The sequence below is a fragment of the Hyla sarda genome, chromosome 3, assembly GCF_029499605.1.
Source record: "Hyla sarda isolate aHylSar1 chromosome 3, aHylSar1.hap1, whole genome shotgun sequence".
Lineage (NCBI taxonomy): Eukaryota > Metazoa > Chordata > Amphibia > Anura > Hylidae > Hyla > Hyla sarda.
In genome coordinates, this window is record NC_079191.1 from 344,519,855 (window position 1) to 344,540,230 (window position 20,376).

Sequence of the window (20,376 nt, forward strand, 5' to 3'; positions counted from 1 at the left end):
TTTATTTTATGTTGGTGTAGTGTAGTGTTTTTAGGTTACATTCACACTGGAGGCAGATTACACTGAGTCTCCCGATAGGAGTTTGAGCTTCCGCCGCAGCTCAAATTTGTAGCAGGGAACTCACTGTAATTGCGCCCATCACGGTCATGGGGGGGTCTCAGGACCCCCCTCGGCGATGTGCCGGGATGCCTGCTGTTAGATAACAGCAGTCATCCCGGCCCGATCACCGCTACCGGTGACGCGGAGCTCCCGGAACCCCGCGACGTACATGTATGTCGCCGCACGCCAAGCGACACTTCGCGGTGCCGTACATGTACGTCGCTCGTCGTGAAGGGGTTAACTTCCTGTTTGTGGCACATTAGTATATGTGAGGGGGGAAACTTTTCAAGATGGGTGGTGACCATGGCGGACATTTTGAAGTCGGCCATTTTGAATCCAACTTTTGTTTTTTCAATAGGAAGAGGGTCATGTGACACATCAAACTTATTGGGAATTTCAAAAGAAAAACAATGATGTGCTTGGTTTTAAGGTAACTTTATTATTTCATGAGTTATTTACAAGTTTCTGACCACTTATAAAATGTTTTCAATGTGCTGCCCATTGTGTTGGATTGTCAATGCAACCCTCTTCTCCCACTCTTCACACACTGATAGCAACACCGCAGGAGAAATGCTAGCACAGGCTTCCAGTATCCGTATACACTGCTATATACTACTATATACACCGCAGGAGAAATGCTAGCACAGGCTTCCAGTATCAGTAGTTTCAGGTGCTGCAGAATGGGCAAAACAAAAATTGGAACAGGACCCTCAGTTTATGCAGAAGATTTTGTTCAGTAATGAGGCAAACTCTTATGTGAATGGTGAAGTTAACAAACAAAACCACCACTATTGGTCTGACACTAACCTACATTGGATAGATCCCTCCAAGACTGTTGGAGCACAAAAATTGATGGTATGGTGTGGTATATAGGGTACAATGATAGTGGGGCCATTCTTCATCAATGGAAACCTCAAGGCCACTGGATATGCAAAATTGCTACATGATGATGTGTTTCCCTCTTTATACTGTCAGGATCCGGATGGGTATGCAGCGAGGACACTGGTGGTGGATCCTCTGTGTCAGTGGGGTGATGACGTGGGCCGTACCAGGGGAACGGAGTCTAAGGGGTTACTGGTTTTCACCAGAGCCCGCCGCAAAGCGGGATGGACTTGCAGCGGCAGGTAACCCCCAGGTCGTTCCACCCGATAGCGACTCAACCCCAGCTGACAGCTGAGACAGGCGTGGTACAGAAGGACAAGGCAAGAGCAAGGTCGGACGTAGCAGAAGGTCAGGGCAGGCAGCAAGGGTCGTAGTCAGGGGCAACAGCAGAAGGTCTGGAACACAGGCTTGGGAACACATAAAACGCTTTCACTGGGCACTAGGCAACAAGATCCGGCGATGACAGGAAGGGGAAGTGGGTTTTTATAAGGAGGGCACAGGTGCAGGACTGATTGGGCCAGGCGCCTTTAAATCTCAGAGTGTTGGCGCGCGCGCGCGCCCTAGGGAGCGGGGCCGCGCCCGCCGGGACAGAGCTGACGGAGGACGGAGCAGGTGAGGAGATTGGGATGCGAGCCGCGGGCGGGCGCGTCCCGCTACGCGGATCGCATCCCCGCCAGTGACATTAGTGCAGCGCTCCCGGTCAGCGGGTCCGACCGGGGTGCTGCACGGAGGTGAACGCCATGAGCGCTCCGGGGAAGAGCAGGGACCCGGAGCGCTCAGCGTAACATACCGTATTTATCGGGGTATACCACGCACCGGCCTATAACACGCACCCTCATTTTACCAAGGATATTTGGGTAAAAAAAATTTTTTACCCAAATATCGATGGTAAAATGAGGGTGCGTGTGTGCGCGCGTGTATACCCCGATACACCCCCAGGAAAGGCAGGGGGAGAGAGGCCGTCGCTGCCCGCTTCTCTCCCCCTGCCTTTCCTGGGGTCTAGAGCACTGCTGTCGGCCCTTCTCACCCCCTGGCTATCGGCGCCGCTGCCCGTTATGTCCCCCTGACTATCGGTGCCGGCGCCCCATTGCCGGCGCCGATAGCCAGGGGGAGAGAAGCGGCGCCGACAGCCAGGGGGAGAGAAGGGGCAGCGGCACCCATTGCCGGCTCCGCTGCCCCGTTGCCTCCCCCCATCCCTGGTGGCATAATTACCTGAGTCGGGTCCGCGCTGCTGCAGGCCTCCGGCGTGCGTCCCCTGCGCCGTGCAGCGCATAGCAACAACGCCGGGGACGCACGCCGGAGGCCTGCAGCAGCGCGGACCCGACTCAGGTAATTATGCCACCAGGGATGGGGGGAGGCAACGGGGCAGCGGCGCCGGCAATGGGTGCCGCTGCCCCTTCCCTCCCCCTGGCTGTCGGCGCCGCTTCTCTCCCCCTGGCTATCGGCGCCGGCAATGGGGCGCCGGCACCGATAGTCAGGGGGACATAACGGGCAGCGGCGCCGATAGCCAGGGGGTGAGAAGGGCCGACAGCAGCGCTCTAGACCCCAGGAAAGGCAGGGGGAGAGAAGCGGGCAGCGACGGCCTCTCTCCCCCTGCCTTTCCTGGGGGTGTATCGGCGTATATCACGCACACAGACTTTAGGCTAAAAATTTTAGCCTAAAAAGTGCGTGTTATACGCGGATAAATACGGTATACACTGAACCTGACACGTTCCCTGAGTTTTTCCAGCAAGATGGTGCACCACCACATTATGGGTGTCAGGTCCGAGCATTCCTAGATGAACAGTTTCCTGGAAAGTGGATTGGTCGTCGTGGCCCCCAAGGTCTCCAGATATGACCCCTTAGACTTTTATCTTTGGGGTCATCTGAAGGCAATTGTCTATGCTGTGAAGATAAGGGATGTGCAGCACCTGAAACTACGGATACTGGAAGCCTGTGCTAGCATTTCTCCTGCGGTGTTGCTATCAGTGTGTGAAGAGTGGGAGAAGAGGGTTGCATTGACAATCCAACACAATGGGCAGCACATTGAACACATTTTATAAGTGGTCAGAAACTTGTAAATAACTCATGAAAGAATAAAGTTACGTTAAAACCAAGCACATCATTGTTTTTCTTTTGAAATTCCCAATAAGTATGATGTGTCACATGACCCTCTTCCTACTGAAAAAACAAAAGTTGAATTCAAAATGTCCGCCATGGTCACCACCCATCTTGAAAAGTTTTCCCCCCCCCCTCACATATACTAATGTGCCACAAACAGGAAGTTAATATCACCAACCATTCACATTTTATTAAGGTGTATCCAAATAAATGGAAAACCCTGTAATATTAAAGGAAGTTGGAGATGCTTACTTTGGACATTTGATAAATCTGTACTTGTGTATAGTTTATTGTTCTCAGTGACAGACACATAACAGCAACCTTGCAAATATGATAACTTTCGATTACTGCCAAAATAAAACAAATTATGTTAAACAGCTAAAATCCCTTTAATAGGCTATGTGATTTCTAACATATTTGTAAATTTATTTTTTTTTGTCTCCTTACCCCCATAAAAAAAGCCCTTAAATGGGTACTCAGTTGCTAGACATTTTATCCCCTATCAATCAGAAATTTTATCCCCTATGGTTAGGGATAAGATGTCTGGCAACGGAGTTCCCCTTTAACCCCTTAAGGACTGAGCCCTTTTTCACCTTGTTTTTTCGTGACATATTCTACTTTAACATAGTGGTAAAATTTTGTGGTAACTTGCATCCTTTCTTGGTGAAAAATCCCCAAATTTGATGAAAATTTTGTATTCACATATACAATATGTCTACTTTATGTTTGCATCATAAAATTGATGAGTTTTTACTTTTGGAAGACACCAGAGGGCTTCAACGTTCAGCAGCAATTTTCCAATTTTTCACAAAATTTTGAAACTTTTTTTCAGGGACCAGTTCAGGTTTGAAGTGGATTTGAAGGGTCTTCATATTACAAATACCCCATAAATTACCCCATTATAAAAACTGCACCCCCCAAAGTATTCAAAATGACATTCAGTAAGCGTTTTAACCCTTTAGGGGTTTCACAGGAATAGCAGCAAAGTGAAGGAGAAAATTCACAATCTTCACTTTTTACACTCGCCTGTTCTTGTAGACCCAATTTTTGAATTTTTGCAAGGGTTAAAAAGGAGAAAATTTTTACTTGTATTTGAAACCCAATTTTTCTCTAGTAAGGACATACCTCATATGTCTATGTTAATTGTTCGGCGGGCGCAGTAGAGGGCTCAGAAGGGAAGGAGCGACAAATGGTTTTTGGGGGGCATGTCACCTGTAGGAAGCCCCTATGGTGCCAGAACAGCAAAAAAAAACACATGGCATACCATTTTGGAAACTAGACCCCTCGGGGAACATAACAAGGGGTAAAGTAAACCTTAATACCCCACAGGTGATTCACGACTTTTGCATATGTAAAAAAAAAAAAAATGCTTGGCTTCCCAAAAGTTTTACATTTTTAAAAAGGGTAATAGCAGAAAATACCCCCCAAAATTTGAAGCCCAATTTCTCCCAATTCAGAAAACACCCCATATGGGGGTGAAAAGTGCTCTGCTGGCGCACTACAGGTCTCAGAAGAGAAGGAGTCACATTTGGCTTTTTTGAAGGAAATTTTGCTCTGGGGGCATGCCGCATTTAGGAAGCCCCTATAGTGCCAGGACAGCAAAAAAAAAACACATGGCATAGCATTTTGGAAACTAGACCCCTTGGGGAACGTAACAAGGGGTAAAGTGAACCTTAATACCCTACAGGTGTTTCACGACTTTTGCATATGTAAAAAAAATTTTTTTTTTTTACCTAAAATGCTTCTTTTTCCAAAAATTTTACATTTTTAAAAAGGGTAATAGCAGTAAATACCCCCCAAAATTTGTAACACAATTTCTCCCGAGTACGGCGATACCCCATATGTGACCCTAAACTGTTGCCTTGAAATACGACAGGGCTCCAAAGTGAGAGCGCCATGCGCATTTGAGGCCTAAATTAGGGATTGCATAGGGGTGGACATAGGGGAATTCTATGCCAGTGATTCCCAAACAGGGTGCCTTCAGCTGTTGTAAAACTCCCAGCATGCCTGGACAGTCAGTGGCTATCTGGCAATACTTGGAGTAGTTGTTTTGCAACAGCTGGAGGCTCCGTTTTGGAAACCGTGGCGTACCAGACGTTTTTCATTTTTATTTTGTGCAAGCTGGGAGTTGTAGTTATACAACAGCTGAAGGTACACTTTTCCATAGAAAAAATGTGCCTCCAGCTGTTGCAAAACCATAAGTCCCAGCATGCCCATAAGGGAATGCTGGGAGTTGTGGTGGTCTGCCTCCTGCTGTTGCACAACTACAGCTCCCAGCATGCCCTTTTTGCATGCTGGGAGCTGTTGCTAAGCAACAGCAGGAGGCTGTCACTCACCTCCTGCTGCTGCTCCGTCGCAGGACAGTCCCTCGCCGCCGCCGCTCCTGGGGCCCCGATCCCAACAGGGACGACGGGGATCGGGGTCCCCAGCACCCAGGGTCGTCTTCCCGCATCCACTCACGTCCTCCGGAAGAGGGGCGGAGCGGGTGCAGGAGTGACACCCGCAGCAGGCGCCCTGATTGGTCGGCCGGTAAACCGGCCGACGAATCAGGGCGATCGTGAGGTGGCACCAGTGCCACCTCACCCCTGCTGGCTCTGGCTGTTCGGGGCTGTCAGAGACGGCCCCGATCAGCCAGTAATTCCGGGTCACTGGAGACCCGATTGACCCGGAATCGCCGCAGATCGCTGGACTGAATTGTCCAGCGATCTGCGGCCATCACTGACATGGGGGGGCATAATGACCCCCCTGGGCGATATGCCGGGATGCCTGCTGAATGATTTCAGCAGGCATCCGGCTCCGGTCCCCAACCGGCTAGCGGTGGGGAACGGAATTACCACGGGCGTATGGATACGCCCTGCGTCCTTAAGGACTCGGAATGCAGGGCGTATCCATACGCCCTGCATCCTTAAGAGGTTAAGTATTTGCCATTAGGTATCTAACAGCAAAGAGACCAAGAAGGAAGACAGGAAGTGGGGACATAACTTAGATTGTGCTATGCAGGGTAGAGAGAGAGCCTGTACACTTTGAACAGCAAGCATTCAACACAACTTCAGTCTCTTCATCAGGCATGATATACAAAGTATCTGAAGAAACACTGACCACAGATAGGATATGAATCCCCAGTGCTATATTTTGGGGATATCCACCTTATGATCTATACTTAATTCTGTACACTTAACGTCCTGTTGGGGTCTCTAAAACAGGACAGAATCTTTAAACAAGGACAAGGTTCCATCACCACACAATAAATTATCGTAGGACACATTTATTGGTGTTCAAACATTGTTGCAGCCCAGAACAAAATGAAGAATGAAAGTTACTGTATTAAAAGGCCATCTCAAATTCAAGAGAGACAGTTTTTACAGTTTTGACACAATGGAACACAAGACTCAATCAGTCCCAAGGATTTATATGTCATGATAAAGCATCTAAGGAATCTTGTCCAGAGAAATTGGAAATATCACATCTCTGAACTAAAGTCAATTCACATTGCTCATCCATTGCCAAATTGAGTATTTATCCTCCAGGGGTTCTGAATCTGTATGGGATGCAGATGTTAAGATGGCCAAACATCGTAACTTTTAAAATAGTATACCTGAAGATCCTCCAAATATTCCGGCTTTAGCACTTTTAATGCCAGTTGTGCAGCATTCTTCTTTGCTTCTTTCTTGTTTTTTCCTGTAGCTTCTGGAAATTTCCTTTGACCAATTAATGCATGGCAGAAAAATCTACAAAACAAGAATGTGTTTAAACAAGTAATCCAACAATAAAAACATCTTATTAAACAGGGCAAAATGCACTAATGACAAAAAATAAGATCCAAATAATGCACCAAAAAGGAATTGAAAAAGGATACATTTATTGGAGAAAACCGTACAATTAAAAGGAGGATCTTATACTCCATTAGGCCACTGCTAGCCTGGACACTATATGAGATTCAGTTGGGCATAGAGGCATTCAGGTACCCTACGGCATTCGCCCACATATGTTGCAGCTGGACCTGTAGAATCTACACACTCGTATGTTAAATGGGCACTGCCAGATACAAAAACTTTTGATATGTTGTAAAGCATGCAAAACCAATCGGCTTTGCAATTGCTTTCATTAGAAAATTTTCTGTATTTCATACTGAAAAAGACAGTCAAACAACTGCCCCCCTGCCTGCTTGGACACATACTAGTCCTGCTGTGTCCATGCATCATCACCTATGTCATGGACACACTTCCTTGATTGACAGCTGTGGGTGAACGGCTCAGAGCTGGAGGAAAAATCCTCCCACTGTCAGCTTGTTTCCTGGCTACTGTCAGTGAGGACAAGCTAGGAGTTGTAGTTTTGCTAATGCTAGGGGAGACAGCATACTGAGGGAGGGGGCGGAGACCTGCACAGTGAGGCCACGCCCCCCCCCAGAGGAATTCAGACTAGTGAGCTAAATTAAAAATGTAATAAAAAAATAAATAAGAGGTGCTAGATACATAAAACTTACATGTCAGGATTAAGTACTGAGTGACTTATTTTAAAAAAATTATGTTTTTTTGTTGGATCTGACGGGTACGAATAGTGATAAATCTGGTGACAAGGCAAGCCAAGAAAGTGTTGCAATCTGGCAGAAACATTTCTGGGAAACCTGGATGAGTGTGGGCAAGCATCATCCTGCCATGAGAGGCAACACATGCGGCAGTAGGTTGTCCTGCACATATCACTGAGCTGTTAGTGTCCCTGTTACCACTACTAGGGGTGACTGCCTGTCATATGTGATGGCTCCCAGGAGCACCACATGAGCAGATGGTGCAGGATAGAAGTGCTAACCAAAAGGCCTCCATACTTGAACCTGACGGTCGCCGGATCACAAACATAACCCGGATTTGTTACTAAAGACAATACAGTTTCAGTCTATAGCAGTCCAGGTTTCTCATTTACAACACCACTGCAAACAAAGGCAACGTTGGCTGTCTGTCAATGGCAGGACACATAATGGGCGGCACAACACTCAAATTCATTAAGCACCTGGAAATAGTCTGGGTAGAGACAGAGGTGTGTAATAAAATGGATGACTGACCATAAAAATGTGGGAGCTGCTTGTGCTTGTAGTCGGATCAAACAATCGTCTCCACTCATGGCCTGTTTGGGCTGTCTGGAGCCTGTTTGCTGTGTGTGAGTGCTCTTACATATTCACTGCCCCCAACACCTCCTAACAGGTTAGGATGTCCTAGATGGTGGGAAATTTATAAAAATTACCGTCCCGCTTCTCTCAGTCCAATGATGTGCCCTCTCTAAAAGTCTGTCAACTTAGCAAAATGTCTTTATATGCATCATAGAAGCATGTCTAGCAGTAATCAATTTCTGGGGGGTTAGGGGTTGTTAGCTGCGCGATCCTACTGCCGCTGCGCTTATGATCACGGGGGGAGCTTTCAGCCTTGCGATCCTGCTGCTGCTGCGTTTATGGTCCCTGGGAGGGTGCTGTTAGCCCCGCGATCCTGCTGCTGTGCTTATAATCACATGGAGCTTTCAGCCCCGTGATCCTAGTGCTGCTGTACTTATAATCGAGGGGGGGGGGCTGTTAGCCCCGCGAATCTGCTGCTGAAATAACGAAGGGTAGGGCGCTGCGCTGTGCTTTTCAGTGTCCCGGCTGCACTGAGGGTTCGGACTCATGCTGCCAGGCTGGCAGGAGTCCAAAATCACTGAATCGGGACATGTAGGGAGATACAATATAATATAAAGATACATTTTTGTTAATCGCATAGTATTAGAAAGTTGTTTCTAATACATTGATTAACAAAATATAAAAAGTTTTTTTGGTGACAGGTACTCTTTAAATGCACACCCTAACTTAGCTTTAAATGCAACCTCTGTACATGGGTGATAATCATCAAGTACAGAACATATTAAGTAAAAACACAGAAGCATATGGGGCTAGGGAAGAATTAAATGGCTGGGGATGATTGTTTTATTTTTGATGCAATGCACATTCTATGTAACAGAAACATGTTAAAGGGGGTACTCTGCCCCTCGATATCTTATTTCCAATTTAAAGGATTGGGGTTGGATGTCTGATCACGGGGTGTCGGGCTGTTGGGGCCCCTTGGCGATCTCCAGCCTGGAACCCCAGTAATCTACTGCACAGCGCGAATTCTACTCTGTGCCAGATTAACAGCGACCACAGCTGTCACGCCTCCTCCCAAAGACATTAACTGGGGGGGGGGGGGGGGGATGACGACCACGGCCGCCCGAAGCCTAGCACAAATGTTCAGAATGCCAGGGTGCAAGGCCAGAGATGGAAGGGAGTCCCAGTGGCCTGACCCCCTCCGCAATTGCTTTGGATAGGGAACAAGATGTCTAGGGGTGGAGTACCCCTTTAAAGCCTAAGCTTCTAGTGACCATGTAAAATGCACTGACAAGACTGCTGTGCTTAGGGAACAGGATTCATTTTTTAATTACCTGTTCAGGATTTGGCTCTCTGCATGACAGCCTGATCCTATTGACTGCTCTTTGGTCAAGCATGTGCAGAGCTGTCAAACCTAGTTGGAGGAGATTTATCAAAACCTGTGCAAAGGAAAAGTTGCCCAGTTGCCCATAGTAACCAATCCAATTGCTTCTTTCATTTTCCAGAGGCTTGTTAAAAATGAAAGCAGCGATCTGATTGGTTGCTATGGGCACCTTTTCCTCTGGACAGGTTTTGATAAATCTCCCCCGTTATGTTTATTAATGGGCTGCAAGCACAAGGACCATCTCAGACACCATGTGATTAACATTTAGGATCAGGATGTAGGATCAGAGTAAAAAAAAAACAAAAAAAAAAAAAAGGATTCTTAAATATTATTTGTCACTTACTCCGGCATATGAGAAAGTCCTCTGCGTGTATCCACAAAACTAGCATCCAAGCATTTATTTCTCTGGCAAAACTCATTGAAGAGTCCAACATAATTTACGTCATACTAAAAAAAAAAAAAAAAAATACAATTAATTATTTTTTTTTCCAAACTTTATCAAATTTCAATAGTGACAAGAAACAACCAACTGAGCAATGCAATTAACACAGCATGACATAGCTAAACATGCCCAGATAACCATGGGGCAAGGTAATAAGGGGGGGCGGGAGAGGTACAAACGGGAAACAGACAAAGGTAAGGGAGAGAGGGGAAAATGGATGCACATCCTAAAAATTAGGTGCACATGGTGTACTTAGACAAGGTAACAAAGCTACCCGATAAATAAAGGCATAAAAAACATAAAGAAACTGCATAAGAATAAAACAAATACAATGATTTAATAATAATTCTATAGTAAATATTCAAAGTACATTAAGGGATAACTATCATTGTGTTGTGGTGGCAACTCCATGTACCGTTCGCATCCAAAAGTCCAATGCAAGTCTATGGCATGTCTGGCAATTTGGTTCTCTCTAGGAGCGGAATACGGAGTCACTGGGAATTTGATTGTGTATACAGCCGCTAGAACAAGATAGTTATCCTTTAATTACTTTATGCATAAAAAATCTGGTTGTCTGAAGCATCCGAAAAAAATATATTTGGTCAATTCTATATCAAATTTAAACAACCTTTTTTTTTTCCATTTTTGAAACCTAAAAGCAGAAACTTTTTCTACAAAATAGTAACAAATGCATGGATGGTTTCTCCTTTAGCCAAATGGTACTAACATAGAACAGTTGTTTATAGGAACCAATCAGCACCTTTTTATATTCAATTTGATTGATTTAAATTATTTTTAAGTCTAAGAGCCACTGTTGTTTTTGAGATGTTATTTTACACTCTAGGTGCATAGCTTAACTATACATTTGGCCTTAAGGACACAGTCGACTTCATTTTTGCGCTTTTGTTTTTTCTTCCTTGCCTTCTAAGAGAGTCATAACATGCAAATGGCCACCAGAGGTCTCTTACCTCCCTCTGGCGTGCAGGATCGCCGAGCTTTTTGCGCAGCCTGGACAGACAGGCTATACAAGAAGATTGGCAATAGTACTGATCAGTATTATCATATTACTTAGCACTGAACAGTACATAGCAATCTTTTGATTGCTAGTAAAAGCCCCCCAAGGGGGGGGCCACCGCCCCCCCCCCCTCCCCAAAGAAAAATATCAATTATATCCTTTTCTCACTAAAATTTAATTAAATTATTTTATAAAAACAAAAAAACATATTTGGGATCGCTGGTGTTTAATGTCTGTTCTGTTAACATACAATGTTTACTATGCTGCACAGTGAACGCCATAAAAAGAATAAAATAAACATTTCTAAACTCCAAAATTTCAGATTTTTGGTCAAATCACGTCAGAAAAAATATTAAAAAGCGATCAAAGAGTTTCATCAACACAAAAATACCGCTAAAAACTACAGATCACGGTGCAAAAAAGATGTAAAATTAGTATCTTATAGGGGGTCAGAATGGGGCAATCTTAAAACAGTTATTTTGTTAAAACAGTATGTTTTTTTTTTTTTTTAAAGGGGTACTCCACTGGAATACATTTTTTTTAATATCAACTGGTGCCAGAAAGTTAAAACAGATTTATAAATTACTTCTATAAAAAAAAATCTTAACCCTTCCACTACTTATCAGCTGCTGTATGATCCACAAGAAGTTATTTTTGAATTTCCTTTCTGTCTGACCACAGTGCTCTCTGCTGACACCTCTGTCCATTTTAGGAGTAGGAGCAAATCCCCATAGAAAACCTCTCCTGCTTTGGACAGTTCCTAACATGGACAGAGAGGTCAGCAGAGAGCACCGTGGTCAGACAGAAAGGAAATTCAAAAAAGAAAAGAACTTCCTGTGGATCATACAGCAGCTGAAGGATTAAGATTTTTAAATAGAGGTAATTTACAAATCTGTTTAACTTTCTGGCACAATTTGATAAAAAAATAAAAATAAAAAAAAAGTAGATTTTTTACTTACTGTAAAATCTCTTTCTCGGGGCTTCTATTGGGGGACACAGGACCATGGGTTATATGCTGCTGCCACTAGGAGGCTGACACTAGGCAAAACAAAAAACAGTCGGCTCCTCCCAGCAGGGTATATAACCCTCCTGTGGACACAGCATACCTCAGTTTTGTACCAAAGCAAGAAGCTAGGACTGAAATAAACAGAAAACATCTGACCACCAAAATATACCCCTTCCAGGAAGGGGAACACCAAGTGAACACAAACCAACCAATGGGTGGGTGCTGTGTCCCCCAATAGAAGATCAGAGAAAGAGACTTTACGGTAAGTAAAAAATCTACTTTTCTCGAGCACTTCAATAGGGGACACCGGACCACGGGACGTCCAAAAGCCGTCCCTGGGGAGGGAAAGAACTCAACCCAAAGGAAAAGACAACTCAGGCAGATGACTGAACTGCTGCCTGCAAGACCCTGCGGCCTAAACTGGCATGAGAGGACGCAAAGGTGTGCACACGATAAAACTTAGCAAACATGTGAAGAGACGACCAGGTGGCCGCCTTGCAAACCTGAAGAGTCGAAGCCCCATGGCTGACTGGCCAGGAGGCCCCCACTGCACGGGTTGAATGAGCCATAACCCGAAAGGGAGGCACCTGTCCCTTGCAGCAATACGCCTCCGAAATGGCTGAGCGAATCCATCGGGAGATGGTAGCCTTGGAGGCCGGAAGTCCCTTCCGCCGACCGTCAGGGAGCACGAACAGGGAGTCACACTGCCGAAAGGAAGAAGTGACCGACAAATAGGTTTGAATCGCTCAAACCAAGTCCAGCCTGTGAAGCTTGTGCTCCCTCAGATGAGAAGGGGAAGGACAGAAGGAAGGCAAGATGATGTCCTCATTCAGGTGAAAGGAAGTCACCACCTTGGGCTGAAAGGAAGGTACAGGGCGAAGTACCACTTTGTCCTGGTGAATAACCAGGAAAGGAGAACGGCAAGAAAGAGCCGCTAATTCAGAGACGCGGCGAATTGAGGTGATCGCCACGAGGAAGGCCACTTTCCAGGAGAGGAAGCAGAGTGAGACCTGACTCAAGGGTTCAAAGGGATAGCCCTTCAGGGCATCCAGCACCAGGTTAAGGTCCCAAGGAGCTGTAGGGGACCGAAATGGAGGAATCCCGTGAGCAACACCCTGTAAAAAAGTGCGAACATGGCGATCTGTTGCAAGAGGGCGTTGGAAGAGCACGGAAAGAGCCGAAACCTGCCCTTTAAGGGAACTGAGGGCGAGACACGTCTCCAGCCCAGATTGTAAGAAGGACAAGAGATTTGGCAAGAAGAAAATGGTGGGAGAGAGAGAGAGCGAGCCGCACACCAACGGAAGTACGCCCGCCAAGTACGATGATAAATCTTGGCAGAGGAAGGTTTCCGAGCACGGAGCATAGTCCGAATTACCTGAGGAGAAAACCCCCGTGCCTTCAAAACCGCGGTCTCAACAGCCACACCGTCAAACAAAGCGGAAGTGAATTGGGGTGGCAGAAGGGCCCCTGAGAGAGAAGATCGGGCCGAACCGGAAGACGGAAGGGAACATCTGCCACGAGACTGACCACGTCTGTGTACCACACGCGACGGGGCCAATCCGGAGCCACTAGAATTGCCGAGAACCCCTCCGCTTTGAGCTTCCTCATCACCCTGGGGAGAAGCGGAAGTGGCGGAAAGAGGTAGGGGAGGACGAAGGGAGTCCAAGGGACGACGAGCGCGTCCACCCCTAGAGCCAGAGGATCCCGGGACCTGGATACAAAGTGATGGACCTTTCTGTTGAGACGTGACGCGAACAGGTCGACGTCAGGAATCCCCCACAGGTGGCAAATCTGATTGAAAACTTCCGGGTGAAGCGACCATTCACCCGGATCGGCGGTGGAGCGACTGAGAAAGTCTGCTTCCCAATTGTCGACCCCGGGAATGTGTACTTCGGAAATGGCTGGAACGTGAAGTTCCACCCAACTGAGAATCTTTGATGTCTCCTTCATGGCCCGTGAGCTCCCTGGTGGTTTATGTATGCCACGGCCGTGGCGTTGTCCGTTTGTACTCGGACCGGGAGACCCTGAAGCAGGGGGCTCCAATGTAGGAGGCACAGGAAGATCGATCTGAGATCCAGGATGTTGATGGGGAGCCTAGCCTCTGAAAGAGTCCAGCGACCCTGTCCCGAAATATGCCTCCCCACCCCAGCAGGCTTGCGTCTGTTAAGACATGCCAATTGAGAGGCAGGAAGGAGCGACCCCCCTGGATGAGGGGGTAGGGAAGCCACCAAAGAAGAGACCGGCGAAGAGAGAGCCGGATGCTCTGTTGGAGATTTGTCCCATTGAGAGAGAATGGCCCACTGAAGTGGGCGGTAACGAAACTGTGCAAAAGGAATCGCCTCCATTGAGGCGACCATCTTGCCGAGGATCGACATGCAGGTGTGGATAGTCACCTGCCCTGGTCGCTGGAGAAAATGAATTTTGGAGAGGAGCTCCTGTAGCTAGTTCTCCAGAAGGGAGAGACGAGCTGATGCCGTGTCAAAGCGAAGTCCCAGAAATACCAGGGACTGGGATGGGGACAGGTTGGACTTTGCACGGTTGATAATCCATCCGAACCTGGTCAGAGTGTCCAGGGTGATGTCTAGATTGACCTGGTTCTGCTCCCAAGAGGGTGCCTTGATAAGCAGGTCGTCCAGATAGGGGATAATCGAGACGCCCCGGGAGTGGAGAAGAGCTACCACTGCGGCTAGTACCTTGGTGATTACCCGGGGTGCTGTCGACAGACCGAAGGGAAGTGCCGCAAATTGAAAATGACCCGCAGGAACCGCAAACCTGAGTAAATGTTGGTGGGTTGGAAAGATTGGGATGTGTAGATAAGCATCCCGAATGTCCACAGAGGAAAGGAACTCCCCCTGATCCATGGAAGCCACCACGGACCGTAGGGATTCCATCCGAAACTGTCGCAGACAGATATGGCGGTTCAAGAGTCTGACATCGAGAATCGGGCGGACCGCTCCATCCTTCTTGGGGACCACAAAAAGGTTTGAGTAAAAACCCAAAAACCGTTCCTGAGGAGTAACAGGTATGATCACGCGCTGGGACAACAGAGAATGAAGGGCCACCTGAAAGGCTGCTGCACGCTCGGGGGACCGTGGAGGACGGGACCGGAAAAAACAATTCTGGGGAATAGAAGTGAACTCTATGTGATAGCCCTGGGAGATGACCTCCCGAACCCAGGCGTCTTGAACCTGCACCAGCCAGACGTCCTGAAAAAAGGGACAGACGTCCCCCCACCCGAGGCGATGCCTCGGATGGGGGCGTCCCTTCAGGCAGAAGGGGGCTTACGAGGTCCGGACCTGGAAGAAGCAGGGCGGCTAGAGGGGCCCGACTTCCAGGTGCGAGTCTTGAAGGAAGGGACCCTCCTTTCCTGGTGGGCCGCCGGTTTATCCGTATGCCCTGAAAAGCGAAAGGAGCTAAAGGGAGGAGCTTTACGCCGTGAGTCAGAACAGCGGACGCTTTTGGGGCAAAAGGGAACTTTTGCCTCCTGTGGCATCGGAGATGATTTCATCCAAGCGTTTACCAAAGAGCCGAGATCCTGTAAAAGGAAGCTCTGTGAGGGAATTCTTCTAAGCTGGATCAGCGTTCCAAGCCTTAAGCCACATGGAATGCCGCAGGGCCACCAGGTTACCCGTGGCAGAGGCCATGCAGCGAGCGGAATCCAAAGAGGCCACACAAAGATAGTCCCCAGCTAAAGAGACTTGCTGAGTTAATGCCAACAAGTCACTAGCGGAAGCGCCTGCCAAGATTCCCTGGCGTAATTGGCTGGCCCAGGCTGAGAGCGCTCTGGCAACCCAGGTAGAAGCGAAAGCCGGGGACAAGCGGGATCCCGCTGCTTCGAAGGCGAATTTCACCAGATTCTCAATACGTTTATCTGACGGATCCTTGAGGGAAGCCGCATCAGCGAGCGGTAGAGTAGTGGTCTTGGAGAGCCGTGATACGGGAGGGTCCACCTGAGGAGGTGAAGACCACTTGGACACAAGAACCGGAGGAAAGGGAAACAAAGTCCTCATCTTTCTGGTTCCGTTGAACAGTCTATGTGGATGCTTCCATGCCACTTCTAATAGCTCCTCAAATTCATTATGAGGGCTAAAAAGAGGGGTAGCCCTGGGAACCGGGCGGAAAGAGACTCCGGGAGTAGCCTCGGAGGCGTTAGGGTCCTGAAGGTGGAAAGTGTCTCTGACTGCTGACATCAGAGTTTCCACCATGTCTGACATACGGGAAAGTTCTTCCGAGTCAGCAGAGGGTTCTGCGTCTGAATACTCTAATTCACCCGGAGACCGGGAACGCCCCGAGGGGATCCTGGACCGGGAGGAAGCCTGGGAGCAGGGAAAAGGAGATCGAGAGCGCTCTCTGGGAGAAGGCGTCCGGTGATCCCGAGAGGGACTATGGTGGGAAGATCCCGCCCTGCCTTTAGCCCCAAGGGGCGAACAGGGGTCTTGGGGAACCCGGACCCAGGGTGTACACCTGCCGCTGGCCGTTGGCGAGGAGGGGTTAACGGGTCATTCAGAAATGCTCGCAACTGGGGGATCAGGTAGTGCCATGCTCCAGTCGCCCCACGCTAGAAAAAATAAAAAAAGGGAAAGAAAATCTAACTTTTCCCTAACTAAGAAAATAATAAAAAAAGACCAGGTCTGGAGAAACCAGACCTGTGTCTGCCTCCTTGACACTAAGCTCAAAACTGAGGTATGCTGTGTCCAGAGGCGGGTTATATACCCTGCTGGGAGGAGCCGACTGTTTATTGTTTTGCCTAGTGTCAGCAGTATATAACCCATGGTCCTGTGTCCCCCAATGAAGCGCTCGAGAAAAAAAGTTTTCCAGTGGAGTACCCCCTTTAAGTATAATTATAGTAAAGCATATAAACATGGGTATAATTTTAATCGTATTAACTCACAGAATAAAACATGGCAGTTTTACCTAGGGATGTCCCGATACCAATACTAGTATTGGTATCGGGCAGATACCAGGTATTTGCATGGTACCGGGGACTTTTCTAATGTCCCTGATACCAAATCCCTGGTGAAGTGCTCCGCTGCCCTGTTCTCTGGTCGGCATCACTGCCGCTGCCCCGTTCTGCCGTCCGCATTATGGCGTCTTATGAAGGAGCATGTAACACACACGTCACTCCACTGCGCCCAGCGTAACGCTACAGAGGAAGCAGAGTGACGTGTATGTCACATGCTCCTCCATAAGACGCCATGATGCGGACGGCAGAAGGGGGCAATTTGTGATGAGTACGGTAGGGATCGACCTATATCGTTTTTTTAGGGCCGATACCGATAATCGGTGGAGGCTAGGGCCGATAGCTGATAACTTATACCGATATTCCGGTATAAGTTATCGGCTATTTATCCCCCCTCGACACCGCTGCAGATCATTGATTTAAAGCGGGAGCTTTAAATCAATGCACTGCAGTGGCTTTTGCGGTGCCATAGGCCGCCGCCACCACCGGTTTCTCTCCCCCTACCTGTCAGGGTGGTCCGGGCCATCCTTCCTTCCTTCCTGTAGTGTCCGGCGGCATTCCGGGTGGAGGGTGAACCGGTCCGGGGTGTCCTTCTCCGGGGGTCATCTTCTCCACTCCGGGCAGGCTCCGGCCTAGTACGCTGCATAGATGCCCGTATGGGCAAAAATCCATACCGGTATACCGCCCAGCACTACGGTGGGGGGTGCGACGCGGTGGGTCGGGGGGGCGGTCGCGGTGCGGTGGTCGCAGTGCGATACTGATAATGCCCAAAATCGCGATAATCGGTCGATCCCTAGAGTACGGGGCTGTGGAGCGGCCACACCGGACAGGCGCAAGTGAGAAACTACAAGAGGGGGTCCTGCTGGCTACAAGGGGCAGCCCTAATGTCTGCCCCTATCTATACTACCTACAAGGGGCTACTACCTACTATTAAAGACAATCTTACAGCAGAGTAATCTGCAGTAACTTGAATTTATAGGCAGATAGTGCAGGTGACCCGGTTTCTACCGCTGCTCACCATGTGATCATTAGCGCAATCATTCCGGAGACCTCGGTCTCGCCGCCAATGCAAATTTCCTGTTCTGTCCAACGGAGAAGAGAGAAATCTTGGCTCATACTACAGCAGCAGCCTCCATTGCACAGAAGAACAAGAACCCACATATAAGCACGGTAAACAGCGCCAGAAATCGGGTCACCCTGGTGTCAGATTCCTTTTAAAATAAAAGTACTTGTAATTGTTATCGGCGAGTACTAGAATTAAAGTATTGGTACCCGTACTCGGTCTTAAGAAAATGGTATCGGGACATCCTTAGTTTTACCATTAAAGAGGTACTCTGCCCCTAGACATCTTGATGTCTATCTAGCTGCCGGGACCCACTGTGATCTCCAGGCTGGCACCCTAGCGTGTACTAGCCATTACGCTTCCTTTCATAGACATGAATAGAGGAGGCGTGACATGAAAAGGGGTGATTTTCATTTTTATTGCGCAAGAGGCTTATTCACATTTTTAAATTTTTTTAAAAATGTTTGTTTTGTTTTAAAGACTTCATATCTTTATCTCCCCATAGGGGACTATTTGCAGCAGTCACTGATCAGAACTATTTGTGATCTACTTGTATGGCCATATCACAGGATGGCAGCAGAGGAAGGTAAGACTACCTCCAGCAGCCATCTTGACTCATTGGACCCCGCAATCGCACTGTGGGTGGTCTGATGAGTCTCACATAGCCCCAATAATGGGTTAGATGCAGTGAACAGTAGTGGGGTAGTTATAGTGACAGAAGTGCAGCTTTTTTTTTAATTGTATTTGACTATGTGTATATTATTTTATATTATATTATGTTATATTATATTATGTTGCTTTAATTTTTACAGTTTAAAATGTTTTGTACATAATGGACAACAGTGTGGAGTACACAGGAATTATGTGATTACTGGATCCAACAGACAATTGACATTGCCACAGCCTCAGTATACTACACAGTCCTTATTGAGCCCTGTGCGCACTATAACTATATTTGGGCCAGAATTTGTCTCTTTAACCCCTTTACGACCAGGGACGTAAATGTACGTCCTGGCTTGGCGGGACTTAGCGCACCAGGACGTACATTTACGTCCTGTGTATGACCGCGAGCATCGGAACGGTGCTCGCATCATACACGGCAGGTTCCGGCTGCTAGCAGCTCCCGGGGACCCGCCCGAAATGGCCGACATCCACGATCGCGCGGATGTCCGCCATTAACCCCTCAGATTCTGTGATCAATACAGAAAATGACATCTGCAGCATTGCGGTACTTTGATTGGATGATCGGATCACCCGCAGCGCTGCCGCGGGGATCCGATCATCCAGCATGGCGGCCGGAGGTCCTCTCACCTGGCTCCGGCCGGCTCCCGGGTCTTCTGCTCTGGTCTGAGATTGAGCAGACCAGAGCAGAGCACCGATAATACTGAGCAGTGCTGTGTCCTATGCATAGCACTGCACAGTATTAGCAATCAAAGGATTGCTATAGATAGTCCCCTATGGGGACATAAAAAGTGTAAAAAAAAAATAAAAGTGAAAAATCCCCTCCCCCAATAAGAAATGAAAATGTACCTTTTTTCCCATTTTACCCCCAAAAAACGGGAAATATTTTTTTTTTATAAACATATTTGGTATCGCCGCGTGCGTAAATGTCCGAACTATCAAAATATAATGTTAATGGTCCCGTACGGTGAATGGCGTAAACGTAAAAAATAAACAAAAGTCCAAAAATGCTGCTTTTGTCACATTTTATTTAAAAAATAATTAAAAATGATCTAAAAGTTTTATATATGCAAATGTGGTATCTAAAAAAAAAAAGTACAGATGACGGTGCAAAAAATGAGCTCTCATACCGCCCTATATACAGAAAAATGAAAAAGTTATAGGTGGTCAAAATGGGGCGGTTTTAGATTACTGATTTTGTACAAAAAGTTTTATATTTTTGTACCGCTTAAAAAAAAATCTAAAAGTATCTATCCATGGGTATTATTTTAATCTTATTGACCCACAAAATAAAGAACACATATAATTTTTTACCGTAAATTGTACTGTGTGAAAACGAACCCCTCCAAAATGTACAAAATTTTCATTAAAATTTCCTCCTTAAAAAAAATTTTTTGGGGGTTCGCCGTTCATTTTATGGTAAAATGAGAGGTTTCATTACAAAGTACAATTGGTCACGCAAAAAACAAGCCCTTATATGGGTCTGTAGATGGAAATATAAAAGAGTTATGGATTTTAGAAGGCGAGTAGCAGCTCCCTGCCTAATAGAATGGACAGAGGACCTGTCACATCTGTACACATTAATGGAGCCTATAGTCATGCATTATACAGTTAAGAGAACTCCATTAATTGACAAAAGTAAA

General features: G+C 47.2%; 1 protein-coding gene across 2 annotated transcripts in view; it reads right to left on the minus strand.

Moving 5' to 3' along the window:
• EIF2AK2 (eukaryotic translation initiation factor 2 alpha kinase 2) overlaps nt 1–20,376 on the minus strand; it is a 120,898-nt gene that overhangs the window by 76,015 nt on the left and 24,507 nt on the right. For both annotated transcript variants that reach the window (XM_056567429.1, XM_056567428.1), the window contains exons 6-7: nt 9,910–10,013; nt 6,677–6,809 (exon numbers count right to left, since the gene is read on the minus strand). In XM_056567429.1, coding sequence (XP_056423404.1) covers nt 6,677–6,809; nt 9,910–10,013 — 237 coding nt within the window. The remainder of the gene's footprint in view (nt 1–6,676; nt 6,810–9,909; nt 10,014–20,376) is intronic.